The 19,905-nt window shown below is 41.2% G+C and overlaps 1 protein-coding gene across 2 annotated transcripts in view; it reads right to left on the bottom strand.

Moving 5' to 3' along the window:
• Positions 1 to 19,905, bottom strand: part of ERBB4 (erb-b2 receptor tyrosine kinase 4) — a 1,426,503-nt gene that overhangs the window by 435,777 nt on the left and 970,821 nt on the right. For both annotated transcript variants that reach the window (XM_069733421.1, XM_069733420.1), the window contains exon 16: positions 7,272 to 7,316. In XM_069733421.1, coding sequence (XP_069589522.1) covers positions 7,272 to 7,316 — 45 coding nt within the window. The remainder of the gene's footprint in view (positions 1 to 7,271; positions 7,317 to 19,905) is intronic.

Here is a 19,905-nt window from a genome sequence, read left to right as displayed (position 1 = left end):
CGCTTCCCTTCCTCCCAACCTCCTATTTGCAGGAGAGCAATACACTCCTAGTGATCAACAGTTTAGGCCAGTGACTTGGCTGGGTCACTGGTCCAAACTGAGCTTTCATATTCTCCAAGCAGAAGCAGCTTTACCTCTGCAGCACGGGAGATTCACTGGGAAGCTGAAGTTGGTTGGATCCAGCTGGCTTCAGAGCAGAGCTTACAAGCTGCATGGCAAAGAGCTTGCAAGCACACACTCCTTGTCTAGGAAGCCTGGCACCTCTGAGAGTTTTCAGCAGTAGCCAGTAACTTAGGCAGCAGGTGTAGAGGAGAAGACTGGGCTGTGGGTGCTGACCAGGCACCGGGAACTGCTGGGGCCAGGCCTACTGTTGCAGGGGGGAAGGAGATTGAGGACGGGACAGACCCTTCACCTGTGTAGGGGTGTGGTGACCCAGGGGGGTATAAGAGGGTTTGCACAGGAAGAGAGGGGCTTCGCCACATGGCCACATGGCAGCGATTACGGTCAGGTGCAGCAAGGACTCTCAGACCTCATCGGGCATGCAGATGAACGTGTGCCAAGTGAAGGATAGCAGTGGATTATACTTTGATGCACTGCAGCATAACGGACTAGGGGCTCAGCGGGTCAGACTGGTGACCGTCTGCTGCCACCAGAAGTGAGACCAACTTGTTAGGCGGGGAAGCTGGAAGAACTCAGCACCGGCCTCAGCTGGCAGCCAGCCATCTGACCCAGGAACAGAGAAAGACTTCCGAGTGACGCTAAGTGAAATTGACATATATAAACTGCCTTCTTGAGTTGTTTTCTCCTTTGTACTTCTCAGCATTCACCTTGTTTACTCCCTGTTGCTCCCTGCGAGGAGGTTACCCCTGTACCCATTAAACCAATAGATGTTTATCCCTGTTAACTCTTGCTCTGTGCTTCTGTGTCACTGCATCCTAGCACCTGTGTTACTCAGGTATAAAAAATAAATAATACAAATAAATTCAAAATAATAAAATTAACAAATACATAAAAAATCCCTCTGTTATTATGAATGGAGAGAATTTTTTTATTATAAATAAATTGCGAAGTTTACAAATCTGTTTGACCAATGTAAAAATATTAAACTGAGCTTTACTACAGCAGTGCCGCTCCAAGGCTGCCTTTTTGACACTACCCGCAGTCTTTATTAATAGACTGCAGTGGTGACATCACAGCTATAGTGCCATGACCACTTCAGCAAATAAATGGAGGTGAGTTCAGTGATTGCCTGCAGTGGTCTTGAGTCCTGTAGTTATGACATCAACAAAATCCATGGATGGGGCAGGGAGGCAACAGGATCATTGGTGAGTAAGTAAAGCTCATCATTTTGTTTTTCTTTTTTTTTAACTTTGCAAGACTATAGACTCTCCAGTCTTGTTTGTCTTGCTCAGGATTAACATTTACAAGTGGAAACTTTATGAGGCTTTTTAATTGAAAAAAAGTCATTGAATTTTCAATAATGTGAGCTACAACTGCTTAGTCATCTCCATATGGTCGAGTTTGCTATAAACTTATTAGCTAATAGAGATTTAAAATAATTAAAGATTTTGTAAATCTGCTCTGCCGATATTCACAGGTATTCTTCTATAAGATAAAATACAGCTGAATTGTTATGCAGATACTTCTAATAATAGATGCAGAAAATGTACTAATGCAATAATATATACTCTATTCAGAATGTTTTTTAGCATAATGGTAGGAAACAAAACTCCTTATGACTAAAGAGAATCTGTCACCCTCAAAATGGCATTTAAACTGCCTAGACATTTATATAAGGGTCCTAACCCCTATTTAAATCATGCTAAGCAAGTATAGCTTAACTTTATAGTTACTTAAAAAATCAACTTTTATTTGATATGCAAATGAGGGTGCTTTGGAGGACCCTTGGCCTGGCCTTTGTTTTGATGCACTGTCATTTGCTCCTATTTACATAATGAAGCCTATACCTCACATTGATTGACTTGCCTCTATGGCCCAAAGTGAATGCTGTGTCTCTTGCCTGCATCCTACATGATCCTGATGTGTCATACTGTCAGTGCATTGGTTTACACATTGGCTACAGGTGCGCTCAGACGTCAGAATGCACCCACAGCAGTTGTATGTGTGCCCACACTAACACTACGAGGGCAAAACCACAATCATCCAGTGTCAGTGCACAGGCACAGACAAGAGATGCAGTGTTTGTTCTTGGCCTTAATACAAGTTAATCAATGTGAGGAGCCGTCTTTATTATGCAAATAGGAGGGCATGACAATGCATCAAAGCATAGGCCATGCCAAGTGTGCACCAAAGCACCCTCATTTGCATATCAAATACAATTTGATTTCTTATTTAAAGTAACTTTATACTTACTTGATTAGTAGTGTTGAGCGATACCGTCCGATACTTGAAAGTATCGGTATCGGATAGTATCGGCCGATACCCGAAAAATATCGGATATCGCCGATACCGATATCCGATACCAATACAAGTCAATGGGACACCAAGTATCGGAAGGTATCCTCTATGGTTCCCAGGGTCTGAAGGAGAGGAAACTCTCCTTCAGGCCCTGGGATCCATATTAATGTGTAAAATAAAGAATTAAAATAAAAAATATTGATATATTCACCTCTCCGGCGGCCCCTGGACATCATCCTGGTAACCGGCAGGCTTCTTTGTTTAAAATGCGCGCGTTTAGGACCTGCGAATGACGTCACGGCTTCTGATTGGTCGCGTGCCGCCCATGTGACCGCCACGCAACCAATCAGAAGCCGTGACGTCATTCGCAGGTCCTAAATTCCTAGAATTAGGAGTTTAGTGAATGAGAATGACGTCGCGGCTTCTGATTGGTCGCGTGGCGGTCACATGAGCGGCACGCGACCAATCAGAAGCCGCGACGTCATTCGCAGGCCCTAAACGCGCTCATTTTAAACAAAGAAGCCTGCCGGTTACCAGCGTGATGTCCAGGGGCCGCCGGAGAGGTGAATATATCAATATTTTTTATTTTAACTCTTTATTTTACACATTCCTATGGATCTGATAACGATACCCAATACCACTAAAGTATCGGATCTCGGTATCGGAATTCCGATACCGCAAGTATCGGCCGATACCCGATACTTGCGGTATCGGAATGCTCAACACTATTGATTAGTATTTGTCAAGGCTCAACTCCAGGGCTCAATCCGGTGACCTCTGGCTGTATGGTTGGTTTCCCTCTCTGTTGGATCACAGCCTGTATTGTCCCTGTCCAACTGCTGATAACGCTCTTGCTTGTCTTTTGCTTTGCTGTTTTGCTTCTATGCAGGTGTTGTCACTTTTAATTTTGGTTTGTCCTATCACATATTGAGAGGGGCTTTTTATACTCTCCTGGCACAAGCAGTCTTTGCTGGCTATATTCCAAGTTAGATGGATGTTTGGAGTCCCAGCTTCCCAGTCAGTGATTATCTTGCTGAGGTTTTCTCTATTGCTTCTCCTGCCATTCATTTGTGTGTTCCTCTTCCCAGCTCTCTTTCCAGCTCTCATACCATTTTTTACATTTAGGGTCTGGGGATTTCCACATATACCAAAGGTTTTTTGGGTTCCTTTCTTTTTCTTCCATCTTCCTTGAATGACTGTGTGCATACAAACTTAGCCCTTTGTCTCACCCTCTGTCTGTGTGCACTATGTCCTGTTGTTGTTGTTTTGGGTTACACTCTGCTTAGTTTAGGGTGTATTTGAGAATGCTCAATTGCTTAATTTTAGGGTGACAACCTCCGTCGTCAGGAAGGGACATATTTATGGTCAAGTTAGTGACTTGCCTAGTCAGTATTAGAACCTGTGGTGCGCAGCTTTAATATCTCCCCTGTTTTGTTCAATCCGTTGGACTGTTAGGAATCACTCATAACAACATTATTTAAATAGAAGCAAAGTCATCTGAACATGTTTAGGCAATTTAAATGCCATTTTGGGAGTGACAGAATCCATTAAAAAAAAGTTATTGAGGCAGTGGTCAAAATGTGCAATATTGTATTTCTGATATGGTCTAATAGAACTTAACACTCTACCATTTTAAAGTAACATTTGTATTAATTTTTCTTACTGGTATTTTAAAAATAGTGTTCACCAAGTGTAAATAACGGATATAAAGTGACCATTTTCTCCAAATAAAACAGTAGCACACTCTTCTTACAATGTTGAGGAGTGTTGAGAAAAAGCAATTGCCCAATATGAAGATTTTTTTATTTATTAGCTGGATTATCATGCTAGGATTTATAGACAAAGCGTGAGTTCACACTAGAAGATGATGGCCATTAAACAAGTGCTGGTTACATATTTGTGAACAGGCTCCATTTAATAAGCTGTTAAATCAGACTAACTGTAATTCTCATACACACAGATCAATCGCACTGACTGTCTTTGATCTTGGCAGCATATGATTTGTTTACACAGAACTATGTGCTGCCAAGAATGATGTTTTTTTTATTTTTAAGCAAACTTAAAATCATTTCACTGTACGATCAAGCACTTTGCTCATTTGTCAGGTAATTGGCAGCCTGTTGATTATCATTCCTAGGAACGCTTGTTCACGATAATCAGCCTGAGTAAATGTAATCTAACAGCACTGGAAATGCTCCGGGCTGACTAAATCTACTATGTAGGGGAAAGAGGTCACAAACAACTATACAATAATAAACTGCAACATGTAAACTAATGAATGCTGGGGCCAACCGGAGATTCCCAATGTGGAGAAGAGGAGGCTATTGAGCCGGCTATGTTGTGTTAATGTGTTTCGTCTTTGGGGTCCAATAAACATGTGATAAAGGAAACTCGCTCATTTAACCAGAATGTCTTCTAAGGGATCCATAATTTCAGTTGATGTTTACGCGGCAGTGAAAGTATACTGCTCACAGTGGGGAATGAGGAAGACTCTCAGTTAATTAAAGCTTCATGAGTTAAATGAGGTCTGGGTAATGAGGAGCCTAATTCATTGTGTGTGCATCCCTGTGCTGGGGAAGACTAATTATAAGCTCCTTTCTGGTACACGAATGCAGCCACATTTCCTGACCCAGTTCACTGAGAAAGTGAGTAATCCTGATGAGCCCATGTTTTTAAGATCTTACACATAAAGAGCCATTAGACTACTTAGGTTGGCCAAAAAAGAGGTTAACATATATATACTTTGCTGGCAGAAACCTACTAATGAAATTCATCCTGATCCATAATTACGAGTGCTAGGACAAGACTTTTATCTGAAGCAGAAATGAATGGTTAACCTGTTTATGGATAAACTAGATAGTCAATACTTAAAGAGTAACTAAACTTTTCTATTTTTTCTTTCATGTTCCATTGCTCTTTAATTATAAGCAGATCAGTGAGGGGCTGGCTCCAAAGACCTCTACCAATTGCCCATAAACCTCCCTAACAAGTACGCTGCTCAGGAGACAGCCAAGTGGACAACCAAGAGAATTTTTTATAGAAATTAGTAGGAAATGTTCTCAAAGAGTATTCAAAGCACTTTTTAATGTCAATTCGGGAGTGCATCTGCTACAAAATCCTCCTCAAAATATTATCCATAGCATTCTCTCAGCATTTACAGTGATTTGAACTTTTTTCCATTAATGGATTATCTTTAAAATAGTGACATAGCCCCTCCAGTCTCTTAAACAGTAGGAGTCCTGGTGAATGCTCCCCTGACATGTCTGGTTTAGGAGCTACCTGCAATATATTCTGGCAAGAAAGAAAACATTGTCTAGGTATAAACCATACAAATATATACATATGCACTGTATGTATCAAAAATAAAATATATAAATAACATATACAGTCATTCAATTGGAAGTGTTTGTCCCAGAAAATTATTGCAATTACACATGTTTATTTCTTTTGTGTGTATTAGAATAGCATGAAAAATACAGAGGAAAAAAAGGCAAAGTGGACATAATTTCACACAAAACCTCTCAACTGGAATTTAGGACCACTCTTCTTTTGCAAACTGCCCCAGGTCTCTCATATTTGAAGGGTGCCTTCTCCCAACAGCAATGTTGACATTCTCTACAGGTGTTCAATGGAATTTAGATACGGACACATTTCTGTCCACTTCAGAACTCTCCATCGCTTTGCCTCCATCCATTTCTAGATGCTTCTTGAAATCTGTTTGCTCTGCTGGAAGACCCATCACCTAGGGCGCAAACATAGCTTTCTGATACTGGGCACATTGTGTCCCCAAATCCTTTGATAATCTGCAGATTTTATGATGTCTTGCACACAGTCAAATCAAACAGTGCCAGAGATAGAAAACAACACCAAATGTCTGAATCTCCACCATATTTGACTGTAGGTACTGTGTTCTTTTCTTTGTAGGCCTAATTCCATTTTCAGTACATGGAAGAATGATGTGCTTCACCAAAAATCTCTATCTTGGTCTCATCAGTCCACAAGATGCTTTCCCAGAAGGATTTTGGCTTATGAACATACATTTTTGTCAAACTGCAGTCTAGCTTTTTATGTCTCTGTGTCAGCAGTGAGGTTCTTCTGCCATAGCTTTTCATTTCATTCAAATGTCGACTGATAATTTGCGCTGATACTGATGCACCCTAAGCCTGAAGGACAGCTTGAATTTCTTGGTAACTTCATTGGAGACAGCTTATCCATCATCTAGACAATCCTGCATTGCAACCTTTCATCAATTTCTTTTATGCCATCCACATCCAGGGAGATTAGCTACAGTGTCACAGGTTATAAACTTCTTGATTGTGCACCATGGACAAAGGAACATCAAAATCTCTGGAGATAGACTTGTAACCTTGAGATTGTTGATATTTTGCAACAATTACGGAACCCGCGTCGTCAGACAGTTCTCTTCTCCTCATTCCATTCTCCATGCTAAATGTGGCACACACACACAGACACACAATGCAAAGACTGAGTCAACCTTTCCCCTTTTTTTCTGGTTTCTGGTATGATTTTCATAATGCCCACACCTCTTGCTTGCCGCAGGTGAGTTTGAACAAGCATCATATTCTTGAAGCAAAGTTGCTTACCCACAATTTTGAAAAGGTACTTTTTGGCATTTTGTGTGAAATGTTGTAAAATTTTTCTTTTTCCCACAGTTTTTTGTGTGTGTGATTACAATACACACAAAGGAAATCAACATGTGTATAACAAACATGTGTAATTGAAATAATATTCTGGGAGGAAGTTCTTCATTTTCCGGAACAATTTCCAAAACTTTCAGCCATGACTGTAAATATATAAAAATAAAACACAAACAAAATAAATAAAGAAGGTACCTGTCTATGATTCCTATACAGTCTTTGATGCGTGGTCCTCTGCATCTGTAGTGCGAGAAAAGAAAAAAATATCCATTGAAAAACGGACAAAAAATTTGCAAAAACTTAAAGTATTACCAAAAGAATATAAAACAAAAATAAATTCTACCATAATATGCATCCAGATGCCAATAAGTGAACGGATGAGCTGACAAATTGTAGATTTTCATGGTGTTTCCCCAGGTAAAACTAAAAGCCAGCTGCAACACTATTAAAGTCAGCCTATCAAACAGCGCTATACTTTTCATACTAGGAGCCAAACTCCCCTTCGAGGAAAGGGTTAACTTTCAAGTCCTTTGTCTCAGCTGTCACCAATGACAGAAATAATTACAATAATTGGTTTTCCAACAGCAGTAAACAAAGAAAGCAGGGCACAAAGGTGGCGCCCTCCCCTACAAATTGGCATTAGCACTACCAAGCAAGCTTCACCTGTGCCCGCAGGGGACCTCCCAATGCCAAGGTCTTGTTTTTCTGCCTCTCTCTGGTTTTTAGTCCTACTCAACACTGAGCCCATGATTACTGCTCGCAAAAAGCAGCCCAGATCACAGCTTATCTCCATTCGAATGGCAGTTAAATGGCCAACACATAATTATTTTCTGTTTCTGTATAAACCCCCAGAGCTTGAAATTGGAATTGGCAACGGCAGGACAGACTGATGTAGACCATTGCACTCGATAGAAACAAAAAGGCTTAAAAGAAAAGGATTGGAGTCTTTATAAGGCAAATAACCTGATGCCCTTATGGGTACAGATTCGGAACGCACTAACACCTGGATTTTGACATTAAAGAAGCATTTCGGTAAAAATGTGTTTCCATCCGTCTTGTCACATATATTCGCACTAGAGAGAAACATTTAAATGTCTTAGGGAAAGCTTAGGACTGCGCTGCTTCGGATCCTCCCTAATGTGTCTTCATATTTCAATTCACTTGCTTGATGACTCGTGTTGATGTGGGTATTCGCAGAGTGATTTTTATTTATCCTCAATTTCCTCTCTTTCATGAAAGTGTCTGTCTCATGTAAATAAGAATATCAACTGTCTTTAGTCGAAATGCTTTAATCAAAGAAATTGCGTCATCAAAAACGACCTATTGTTTATATCATGTACTTTTATAATATTTTCGACAATCACAATCTGTGTTCAAAAACCAAAAAACAAAATGAGTAGTTTTGCAATTTTCACACTGGCTACATGGACTTCATACTTCCTGTCCTTTCAGGAACAGTTTTCATCGGGCTCATTATCACCAGAGGCAGGATTAAAATGACAGGAAACACCTTTATTCACAACTATGCAGGATTCATCAATCACAATAGGTTATATGACGATTCCATCTGTTCCCTCTCCCATCAAAATAACCTTTGCACACGCTCATTAAATGCTTCAATACAAAACATAAGGACTATGTTTATTGCTGCTAATGTACATGTAATTTCTGTTTAATTAAGCAACACAAAGTATAAAAAGCCCAAGTGGTATGTATGAAAATTTCAAGAATTCTATTTTTTATTTTTAATACAGATTGTGATATGAAAAAAAAAAAATTAGAAAAAAAATCTTTCAAATATATATTTCACACCTTAACGACCGCCAATACGCCTTTTAATGGCGACAATTAAGGGTACGTATTCCTCAGTGCCGCTTTTTAACGGCATTGAGAAATAAGGGTATAGCAACCACCAGTGTTGGTAAATCTCCAGGGTATCAGCTACTGGGGGTAGATGAGACCCTGGAGAACATGATTCAGGTTGGTTTTTATCATCCCCAGTGTTGGGATCGCCGCTATTCACTGAATAATGGCAACCGCAAAAAAAAGAAGTCCAATTTCCCATTTATTTCTCCTCTTTTATGATCTTGCACATCAAATAAGAGAGAAATGGGATCCTCCGACCTCCCCGGTACCTCCAGCACCTCCTTCATCCCCCGGTACTGTCCCCCAGCCCTCGGCATCTTCTTCCAGGAAAAAATGGCGTGCACATGAGCAGTGCTCCCACAGAGGTCTGTCGGCCGGCACCCGGCAACCATAGGAGATTTTTGCTTTTGGTTCATTTTGATCATTGTGAATAGACCCTATCACAGTGATCAAGATCAAAAAATAGTAAATCAAACTCCTCTTTATCACCAACTTAGTTAGGTAAAAATTAAATAAAAAAATGTATTTTTTTCATTAGGGTTAGGGTTAGGGCTGGGGTTAGAACTAGGGTTAGGGTTGAAGCTAGGGTTGGGCTAGGGCTAGGGTTAGAGCTAGGGTTAGGGTTGGGCTATGGTTGGGGAATAGGGTTATGTTGGGGTTGGGGTTAGGATTGGGGTTGGAGCTAGTGTTAGGGTTGGGCCAGGCCAGGGTTGGGGCTAGAGTCAGAGCTAGGGTTAGGGTATGGGTTAGAGCTAGGGTTAGGGTTGTGTTGGGGTTAGGGTTGGGATTAGGGCAGTGTTAGGGTTGGAGTTAGTATTGGGGGGTTTCCACTGTTTAGGTACATCAGGGTTCTCCAAACGCAAAATTGCAACCGCCATTGATTCCACCCAATTTTGTGTTCAAAAAGTCAAAGCCCTGCCATGCACCCAAACAGTGGCTCTCCCCTACATATGGGGTATTAGCATACTCAGGAGAAATTGCACAACAAGTTTTGTGGTACATTTTCTCCTGATACCTTGTGAAAATAAAAGATTGGTTCCAAAGTAATTTATTTGTGAAAAAAGTAAAATGTTAATGTTTTCCTTCCACATTGCTTTAGTTCTTGTGAAGCACCCGAAGGATTAATAAATTTCTTGAATGTGGTTTTGCACTCCTTGAGGGGTGCAGTTTTTAGAATGGTGTCACCTTTGGGCATTCTCTGTTATAATGACCCACGAAACTCACTTCAAATGTGAGGTGTTCTCTAAAAAAATGGTTTTGCAAATTTTGTTGGAAAAATTAGAAATCCCTGGTGAAATTTTAACCTTTGTAACATCCGAATAAAAAAATTATGTTTACAAAATTGTGCTGATGTAAAGCAGACATGTGGGAAACGTTATATTTTGTGCGATATGATTCTCTGATTTAAGGGCACAAAAATTAAAAATTTGAAAACTGCAAAATTTTCAAAATTTACAAAATTATTGCCGAATTTCATTTTTTTTCATAAATAAACAGAAGTCATATCAAAGAAATTTTACCACTAACATTTGTCACGAAGAAACAATCTCAGAATCAGTGGGATCCGTTGAAGCATTCCAGAGCTATAACCTCGTAAAGGGACAGTGTTAAGAATTGTAAAAACTGACTTGGTCATTAAGTACAAAATTGGCTCTGTCACTAAAGGCCCCGTCACACATAGCGACGCTTGAGCGATTCCGACAACGATACGACCTGTCAGGGATCGCTCAAGCGTCGCTATGTGGTCGCTGGTGAGATGTCACACAGTGCGATCTCCCCAACGACGCAGCAGCGATGCGGCGACCTGTAGCGACCTGTAGAACGATGCTATTTCATGATGATTCAATGTGACGTCCTGTCAGCGAGGTCGTTGGTAAGGTGTCAAACACAGCGATGTGTGCTACCCAGCGGGACCTCAACGATCAAAAAATGGCCCAGGCCATTCCGACATGACCAGCGATCTCACAGCAGGGGCCTGGTCGCTGCTACGTGTCACACATAGCGAGATCGCTACTGAGATCGCTGTTGCGTCACAAAACTTGTGACTCAGCAGCGATCTCGATAGCGATCTCGCTGTGTGTGACGGGGGCTTAAGGGGTAATTGGCTCTGTCACAAAAACCTGATTTAAACAATAGATAATATTTTGATGATACATCCATTTTAAGTAACAACAGGCAAAACACAAAGTCAAGACATCCCAAACCTAACTCCATATTGCAAAATTATATACATGTACATAATTTGTTGGATGCAGATATACATGTATATCATTGTGATCATGTGGGGACAGAAACTCACAACTGATTGACAGCCAGGCTCCCAGTGCAACAACCAGAATCTGAAATAACTCTCATCTTAGTCGTTTAACCCCTTATATGCATTGCTCAATAAAAACTGCAGCATCTATGGGGATTAGATGGAGGAAGAGGGCTCTCTTTATGAATCCAACACTATTTTAAGCCCTGCTAAAAAAAATCTGTTCCTTTTTGTACGAAATATTTGATTGCACTTCCACGCTAGGTTCAACACCTGAGTATGAAGGGGCTGGTTAACTGACTGACTCATTTTAATAGTTCAAACAACCCCTTTCTCTTTTTATGCATTGGCCATGAATTCCCATTACATTATAGAGATTTATTTCAACATTGACATCAAGGAGTTGGACAGTTGGCTAGCTGTTTATTTGGAAGATATAGTAATGGTTAATTTCCATTTACTTGCGCTGACGTACCATTTACTATTAACAAAAATAATGTTCATGAATTGTTCTAAACAGTAGAGCTCATGACAGACAATTTGCACACTCGTGCCACATAGTAACAATGCAGTGGAGAGCGATATTCTCAACTTGTGTGCCTGTAATGAGGCATGGGATAAAGAGAAATGCAACTGTAGAATGGAATTTGGTTTTCTTTAGCGGCCTTAAGCTCAATCTCAAGCCATGGCAACTTGTTGGATAAATGCTCTGTAGGAAAATCGATCTTGTGTAAACCTAGATAGATACACTAGGGTCTTCTCCAATGTTATCTTGATTGTATCAAGCCATTAGGTTACTGGTCTTCCTCTTCACCTTGCTCCTTCTATTCTTCCAACCAGCATGTTCTCTCCCAGTGATTGATCTCTTGGTATGATATGTTCAAAGTAGACAAGTCGTAGATTGGTGAGGTTTGCTTCAAGTGACATGTCTATTCCAACATTGATTTACCATATATACTCGAGTATAAGCCGACCCGAGTATAAGCCGACCCCCCTAATTTTGCCACAAAAAACTGGGAAAACTTATTGACTCGAGTATAAGCCTTGGGTGGAAATGCAGCATTTAGCGGTGAATTTCAATAATAAAAATAGATCATTATTTCCCCATAGCTGTGCCATATAGTGCTCTGCACCGTTCATTATTTCCCCATAGCTGTGCCATGTAGTGCTCTGCACCGTTCATTATTTCCCCATAGCTGTGCCATATAGTGCTCTGCGCCGTTCATTATTGCCCTATAGCTCTGCCCCATATAGTGCTCTGCGCCGTTCATTATTGCCCTATAGCTGTGCCCCATATAGTGCTCTGCACCGTTCATTATTGCCCTATAGCTGTGCCCCATATAGTGCTCTGCACCGTTCATTATTTCCCCATAGCTGTGCCATATAGTGCTCTGCACCGTTCATTATTGCCCTATAGCTGTGCCCCATATAGTGCTCTGCACCGTTCATTATTGCCCCATAGCTGTGCCCCATATAGTGCTCTGCACCGTTCATTATTGCCCTATAGCTGTGCCCCATATAGTGCTCTGCGCCGTTCATTATTGCCCTATAGCTGTGCCCCATATAGTGCTTTGCACCTTTCATTATTGCCCCATAGCTGTGCCCCATATAGTGCTCTGCACCGTTCATATTTCCCCATAGAAAGCTCTGCCATTGTCGCTGCTGCTGCAGTAAAAAAAAAAAAAAACACATACTCACCTCTCTTGCTTGCAGCTCCCGGCGTCTCGTCCCGGCGTCTCTGCACTGACTGATCAGGCAGAGGGCACCGCGCACACTATATCCGTCATCGCGCCCTCTGACCTGAACAGTCACAGCGCAGAGACGCCGGGAAGATGGAGCGGCGCCCGGCGGCTGGAACGTGGACAGGTGACTATGCGATACTTACCTGCTCCCGGCGTCCGGCTCCTTCCCCCGGACAGCTGGTCTTCGGTGCCGCAGCCTCTTCCTCAATCAGCGGTCACCGTTACCGCTGATTAGAGAAATGAATAGGCGGCTCCACCCCTATGGGAGGTGGAGCCGCCTATTCATTTCTCTAATGAGCGGTCACACGTGACCGCTGATAGAGGAAGAACTGCAGCACCGAAGACCGTGGGACGGCAGGGGGAGCGCCAGGATCGCTGGAAGCAGGTAAGTATGCCTCAGCGCCCTCACCCCCTCACCCGCCGACCCTGCCACCCACCTTGACTCGAGTATAAGCCGAGAGGGGCACTTTCAGCCCAAAAATTTGGGCTGAAAACCTCGGCTTATATTCGAGTATATACGGTATTTATTCTTCTTGCCATTCATGGTATTGATAACATCCTGTCATGGCTCGGTTTAGGGATTCGATCTGCTGACCTACTACTGCGTGGTTGGTTCCCCTGACTGCTGAGCTATTGCTTTTTCTTCCCTGTCCAAATGCTGATGGTTCCAATGGTCTTTGTTCCCCGTTCTTCGTTTTCTACTCTCCAGGTGTCTTCCATTTTCCCATTTTGGTCTGCCCTATCACATTCTGGGTTGGGTTTTATATGTTTGTATATAGGTAAACCTTCCAGAGCACTATTCTCATCATCCTGAATGTGCTGCCTGAGATCTACCCCCAAGCACTAACCACAATTTCCTCGCTAAGAATCCTGACTGGATTTTCGTCTCTCAACTGTAAGGCTTTGTGCACACGTTGCAGATTATTTGCGTTTTTTTAGCGTTTTTGCGCTATAAAAACGCTATAAAACTGCAAATAATCTGCATACATTAAGCATACCATCATTTATAATGGAATCCGCAATTTCTGTGCACATGATGTGCGTTTTTCCGCATGAAAAACGCATTGTGGAAAAATAATGAACCTGTTCATTAATTTTGTGTTTTTTTCGCGGATTTCCCACTGTCTAATGCATTGGGAAATGTCCGGGAAAAACCGTGCAATAAACGAGCAAAAACCACGTCAAAACCGTGTCATAACCGCGCAAAAAACCGCATGCGGATTTCATGTGGAAATCTGGCAGAAATGTCCGGATTTCCACAGGAATTTTCTGCATGAATTCCTGAACGTGTGCACATAGCCTAAGACAAATCTAATAGAAAAAGCATCAGCCTTGACATTTTTAGATCTGGATAGATAACTAACGGCAAAGTAAAATTAGGCAAAAAAAAAGGGTCCACCGAGTATATCTGGTGTTTAATCAGCATCAATATATAATAGTTTCTTATGATCGGTAAAGAGACGACTATCAACTTTCTTTATTATTATTATTTTACTATCAACCAATGTACCCCATCTTTTTTCCCATCCCAATAGAGGAAAGCACTTACCTTTAAGGGTATGTGCACACGTCAGGATTTCTTGCAGAAATTCCCTGAAGAAAACCGGAAATATTCTGCAAGAAATCCGCATTTTTTTTTGGCGTTTTTTTCCTGTTTTTTCCGCGTTTTTTTAACATTTTGCAAGCGAAATTAGCTTGCAGAATGCTAAAGTTTTCCAAGCGATCTGTAGCATCGCTTGGAAAACTGACTGACAGGTTGGTCACACTTGTCAAACATAGTGTTTGACAAGTGTGACCAACTTTTTACTATAGATGCAGCCTATGCAGCATCTATAGTAAAAGATAGAATGTTTAAAAATAATAAAAAAAATTAAAAAAATGGTTATACTTACCTGCAGACAGCCGATCTCCTCAGCGGCGTCCATTCCTATAGATGGTGTGTGTGTGCAGGACCTTCGATGACATCGCGGTCACGTGAGCGGTCACATGAGTGGTCACGCGACCAATCACAAGACGGCGAAGTCATCGCAGGTCCTTCACACAGACCATCTATAGGAATGGAAGAGAGAGCATGCACCGATGAGAGGCGGTAGGACTCCGGGGCCATCAGAGGGTAAGTATATGACTATTTTTTATTTTAATTCTTTTTTTTTACCAACTATATGGTGCCCAGTCCGTGGAGGAGAGTCTTCTCTCCTCCACCCTGGGTACCAACTGCACATAATCTGCTTACTTCCCGCATGGTGTGCACAGCACCATGCGGGAAGTAATCAGATCAATGCACTCCTAGGTGTGCGGAATCCCTGCAATTCCGCAAATTTAATGAACATGTTGCTTTTTTTTCCGCAATGCGATTTTTTCGCGGAAAAAAAAGCAACATTTGCACAAGAAATGCGGAATACACTTTAAATAATAGGAGGCATATGTAAGCGTTTTTTAGCATTTTTATCACGTTTTTATAGCGAAAAAAACGTGAAAAAAACGCGAAAAATACTGAACGTGTGCACATGGCCTAACATCAGGTTTTGCATCCAAATGCTACTGCAGAAAAAAAAACAGACTAATTTGGAGCCGTGTCTTCGTCACCAGTGAAATATTCCTCAATTTGGAATAGAAATTACATCAACACATAACTGCCCATTACATTGAGTCAGGCTACCAGAAGTACCTATAATAGTATGCAAACCCTAAAGCCAAGGCATCAAATAGTTAAAATATTGGTGTTCATAAAAAAAAGTTACTGCTATAAAATTGCCCATAAAAATCCACCTGACACCGCACCTCATTATCAAATTTTAAGGACACATTTATCATCTCTATGAAAAGGCACTTGGTTCTGTTCAACACTCTTCTATCAGGGACATAGGCATGAGCAATCAATCAAGAAATTAAACAGGACTTGTCACCAGGTCAGAATTATCCAGTTTTTGCTCTTATTTTAATCTCGCTGCTCCCCTGAGTACTCCATTTATCTATTTATTTATTTTTTAATCCGTTATAAGGTTACTAAGATAGAGTTGTGACAAAAAGTATTGACACCCCTGCAGTTCTGTCAGATAATACTCATTTTCTTCCTGAAAACGAATGCAATTACAAATTTTTTGGCATTATTATCTTCATTTAATTTGTCTTAAATGAAAAAACACAAAAGAGAATGAAGCAAAAAGCAAAACATTGATCATTTCACACAAAACTCCAAAAATGGGCCAGACAAAAGTATTGGCACCCTCAGCATAATACTTGGTTGCACAACCTTTAGCCAAAATAACTGCGACCAACTGCTTCCGGTAACCATCAATGAGTTTCTTACAATGCTCTGCTGGAATTTTAGACCATTCTTCTTTGGCAAACTGCTCCAGGTCCCTGATATTTGAAGGGTGCCTTCTCCAAACTGCCATTTTTAGATCTCTCCACAGGTGTTCTATGGGATTCAGGTCTGGACTCATTATTGGCCACCTTAGAAGTCTCCAGTGCTTTCTCTCAAACCATTTTCTAGTGCTTTTTGAAGTGTGTTTTGGGTCATTGTCCTGCTGGAAGACCCATGACCTCTGAGGGAGACCCAGCTTTCTCACACTGGGCCCTACATTATGCTGCAAAATTTGTTGATAGTCTTCAGACTTCATAATGCCATGCACACGGTCAAGCAGTCCAGTGCCAGAGGCAGCAAAGCAAAGCAACCCCAAAACATCAGGGATCCTCCGCCATGTTTGACTGTAGGGACCATGTTCTTTTCTTTGAATGCCTCTTTTTTTTCTCCTGTAAACTCTATGTTGATGCCTTTGCCCAAAAAGCTCTACTTTTGTCTCATCTGACCAGAGAACATTCTTCCAAAATGTTTTAGGCTTTTTCATGTAAGTTTCGGCAAACTCCAGCCTGGCTTTTTTATGTCTCGGGGTAAGGAGTGGGGTCTTCCTGGGTCTCCTACCATACAGTCCCTTTTCATTCAGACACCGACGGATAGTACGGGTTGACACTGTTGTACCCTCGGCCTGCAGGGCAGCTTGAACTTGCTTGGATGTTAGTCGAGGTTCTTTATCCAACATCCGCACAATCTTGCGTTGAAATCTCTTGTCAATTTTTCTTTTCCATCCACATCTAGGGAGGTTATCCACAGTGCCATGGGCTTTAAACTTCTTGATGACACTGCGCACGGTAGACACAGGAACATTCAGGTCTTTGGAGATGGACTTGTAGCCTTGAGATTGCTTATGCTTCCTCCCAATTTGGTTTCTCAAGTCCTCAGACAGTTCTTTGGTCTTCTTTCTTTTCTCCATGCTTAGTGTGGTACACACAAGGACACAGGACAGAGGTTGAGTCAGGTTTAATCTATGTCAACTAGCTGCAAGTGTGATTTAGTTATTGCCAACACCTGTTAGGTGCCACAGGTAAGTTACAGGTGCTGTTATTTACACAAATTAGAGAAGCATCACATGATTTTTTGAACAGTGCCAATACTTTTGTCCACCCCCTTTTTTATGTTTGGTGTGGAATTATATCCAATTTGGCTTTAGGACAATTCTTTTTGTGGTTTTTTTCATTTAAGACAAATTAAATGAAGATAATAATAACAAAGAATTTGTGTTTGCAATCATTTTCAGGAAGAAACTGAGTATTATCTCACAGAATTGCAGGGGTGTCAATACTTTTGGCCACAACTGTAGGTTTCATTTTATTTGTTGATCATTTTTATATATTTTTTTTAAAGGGGACGTAACATAGTAACATAGTTAGTAAGGCTGAAAAAAGACATTTGTCCAGTTCAGCCTATATTCCATCATAATAAATCCCCAGATCTACGTCCTTCTACAGAACCTAATTGTATGATATAATATTGTTCTGCTCCAGGGAGACATCCAGGCCTCTCTTGAACCCCTCGACTGAGTTCGCCATCACCACCTCCTCAGGCAAGCAATTCCAGATTCTCACTGCCCTAACAGTAAAGAATCCTCTTCTATGTTGGTGGAAAAACCTTCTCTCCTCCAGACGCAAAGAATGCCCCCTTGTGCCCGTCACCTTCCTTGGTATAAACAGATCCTCAGCGAGATATTTGTATTGTCCCCTTATATACTTATACATGGTTATTAGATCGCCCCTCAGTCGTCTTTTTTCTAGACTAAATAATCCTAATTTCGCTAATCTATCTGGGTATTGTAGTTCTCCCATCCCCTTTATTAATTTTGTACTGGACACAGTACTCCATGTGCGGTCTAACTAGGGATTTGTACAGAGGCAGTATAATGCTCTCATCATGTGTATCCAGACCTCTTTTAATGCACCCCATGATCCTGTTTGCCTTGGCAGCTGCTGCCTGGCACTGGCTGCTCCAGGTAAGTTTATCATTAACTAGGATCCCCAAGTCCTTCTCCCTGTCAGATTTACCCAGTGGTTTCCCATTCAGTGTGTAATGGTGATATTGATTCCTTCTTCCCATCTGTATAACCTTACATTTATCATTGTTAAACCTCATCTGCCACCTTTCAGCCCAAGTTTCCAACTTATCCAGATCCATCTGTAGCAGAATACTATCTTCTCTTGTATTAACTGCTTTACATAGTTTTGTATCATCTGCAAATATCGATATTTTACTGTGTAAACCTTCTACCAGATCATTAATGAATATGTTGAAGAGAACAGGTCCCAATACTGACCCCTGCGGTACCCCACTGGTCACAGCGACCCAGTTAGAGACTATACCATTTATAACCACCCTCTGCTTTCTATCACTAAGCCAGTTACTAACCCATTTACACACATTTTCCCCCAGACCAAGCATTCTCATTTTGTGTACCAACCTCTTGTGCGGCACGGTATCAAACGCTTTGGAAAAATCGAGATATACCACGTCCAATGACTCACCGTGGTCCAGCCTATAGCTTACCTCTTCATAAAAACTGATTAGATTGGTTTGACAGGAGCGATTTCTCATAAACCCATGCTGATATGGAGTTAAACAGTTATTCTCATTGAGATAATCCAGAATAACATCCTTCAGAAACCCTTCAAATATTTTGCCAACAATAGAGGTTAGACTTACTGGCCTATAATTTCCAGGTTCACTTTTAGAGCCCTTTTTGAATATTGGCACCACATTTGCTATGCGCCAATCCTGCGGAACAGACCCTGTCGCTATAGAGTCACTAAAAATAAGAAATAATGGTTTATCTATTACATTACTTAGTTCTCTTAGTACTCGTGGGTGTATGCCATCCGGACCCGGAGATTTATCTATTTTAATCTTATTTAGCCGGTTTCGCACCTCTTCTTGGGTTAGATTGGTGACCCTTATTATAGGGTGGTCCATAAGGTAATAATGATGAACAGTCGAAAAAGACTTGCCCCAAGACAAGCCTGTGAATCACGCCTCCTTGTAAAGTCCATAATAATTAGTGCTAAATAAAAAGGCCCATATCTCCGGAACTGTATTCGCGGTTAAATAACGCATTAAAACTGAATATCAGGGGAGCAGTTGAAATAAAATAAAACCCCAAAATTGGGACTTTTGACTTGGTGACAGGTCCTCTTTAAATGTACAACATTGTTAAAAATATTTGTTGCCTATCCTCTGATATATCTTTCACCAGAGTCACAGGATCACAAGATTACAACTAGGAGTCTGGATGGTGCTGCAGCCAATCACAAGACAGCCATCCCATCCAGCTTTCCCAGCACCCTACTCTTCTATCCAGTTAATAGCTCTCCTGGGCTGTTACATTGAACAAAGTAGACTTACTCTTCATAATATGCTGTAAATTAATTTTTATTTTCTGTGAACATCTCAAGAACATGTTGCTGTCTAAAAAAGCGGTACTATAGGATCCTGGAGGGCTGGGTGGCAAACCATCCTTAAATTCCCTCACCTTTTTCAAATATCCAAAATGATAAAAACCAATATGGAGTCCATCCTGCTTCATTGGGATTTATTGTATGACATTATCAACTTTCTTCATGATGTGAAGAAAGTTTT

Source organism: Ranitomeya imitator, chromosome 7 (assembly GCF_032444005.1).
Source record: "Ranitomeya imitator isolate aRanImi1 chromosome 7, aRanImi1.pri, whole genome shotgun sequence".
Taxonomy (NCBI): domain Eukaryota; kingdom Metazoa; phylum Chordata; class Amphibia; order Anura; family Dendrobatidae; genus Ranitomeya; species Ranitomeya imitator.
The sequence above is the reverse complement of the archived record's forward strand: the minus strand, read 5'-3'. Positions and strand labels throughout refer to the sequence as shown.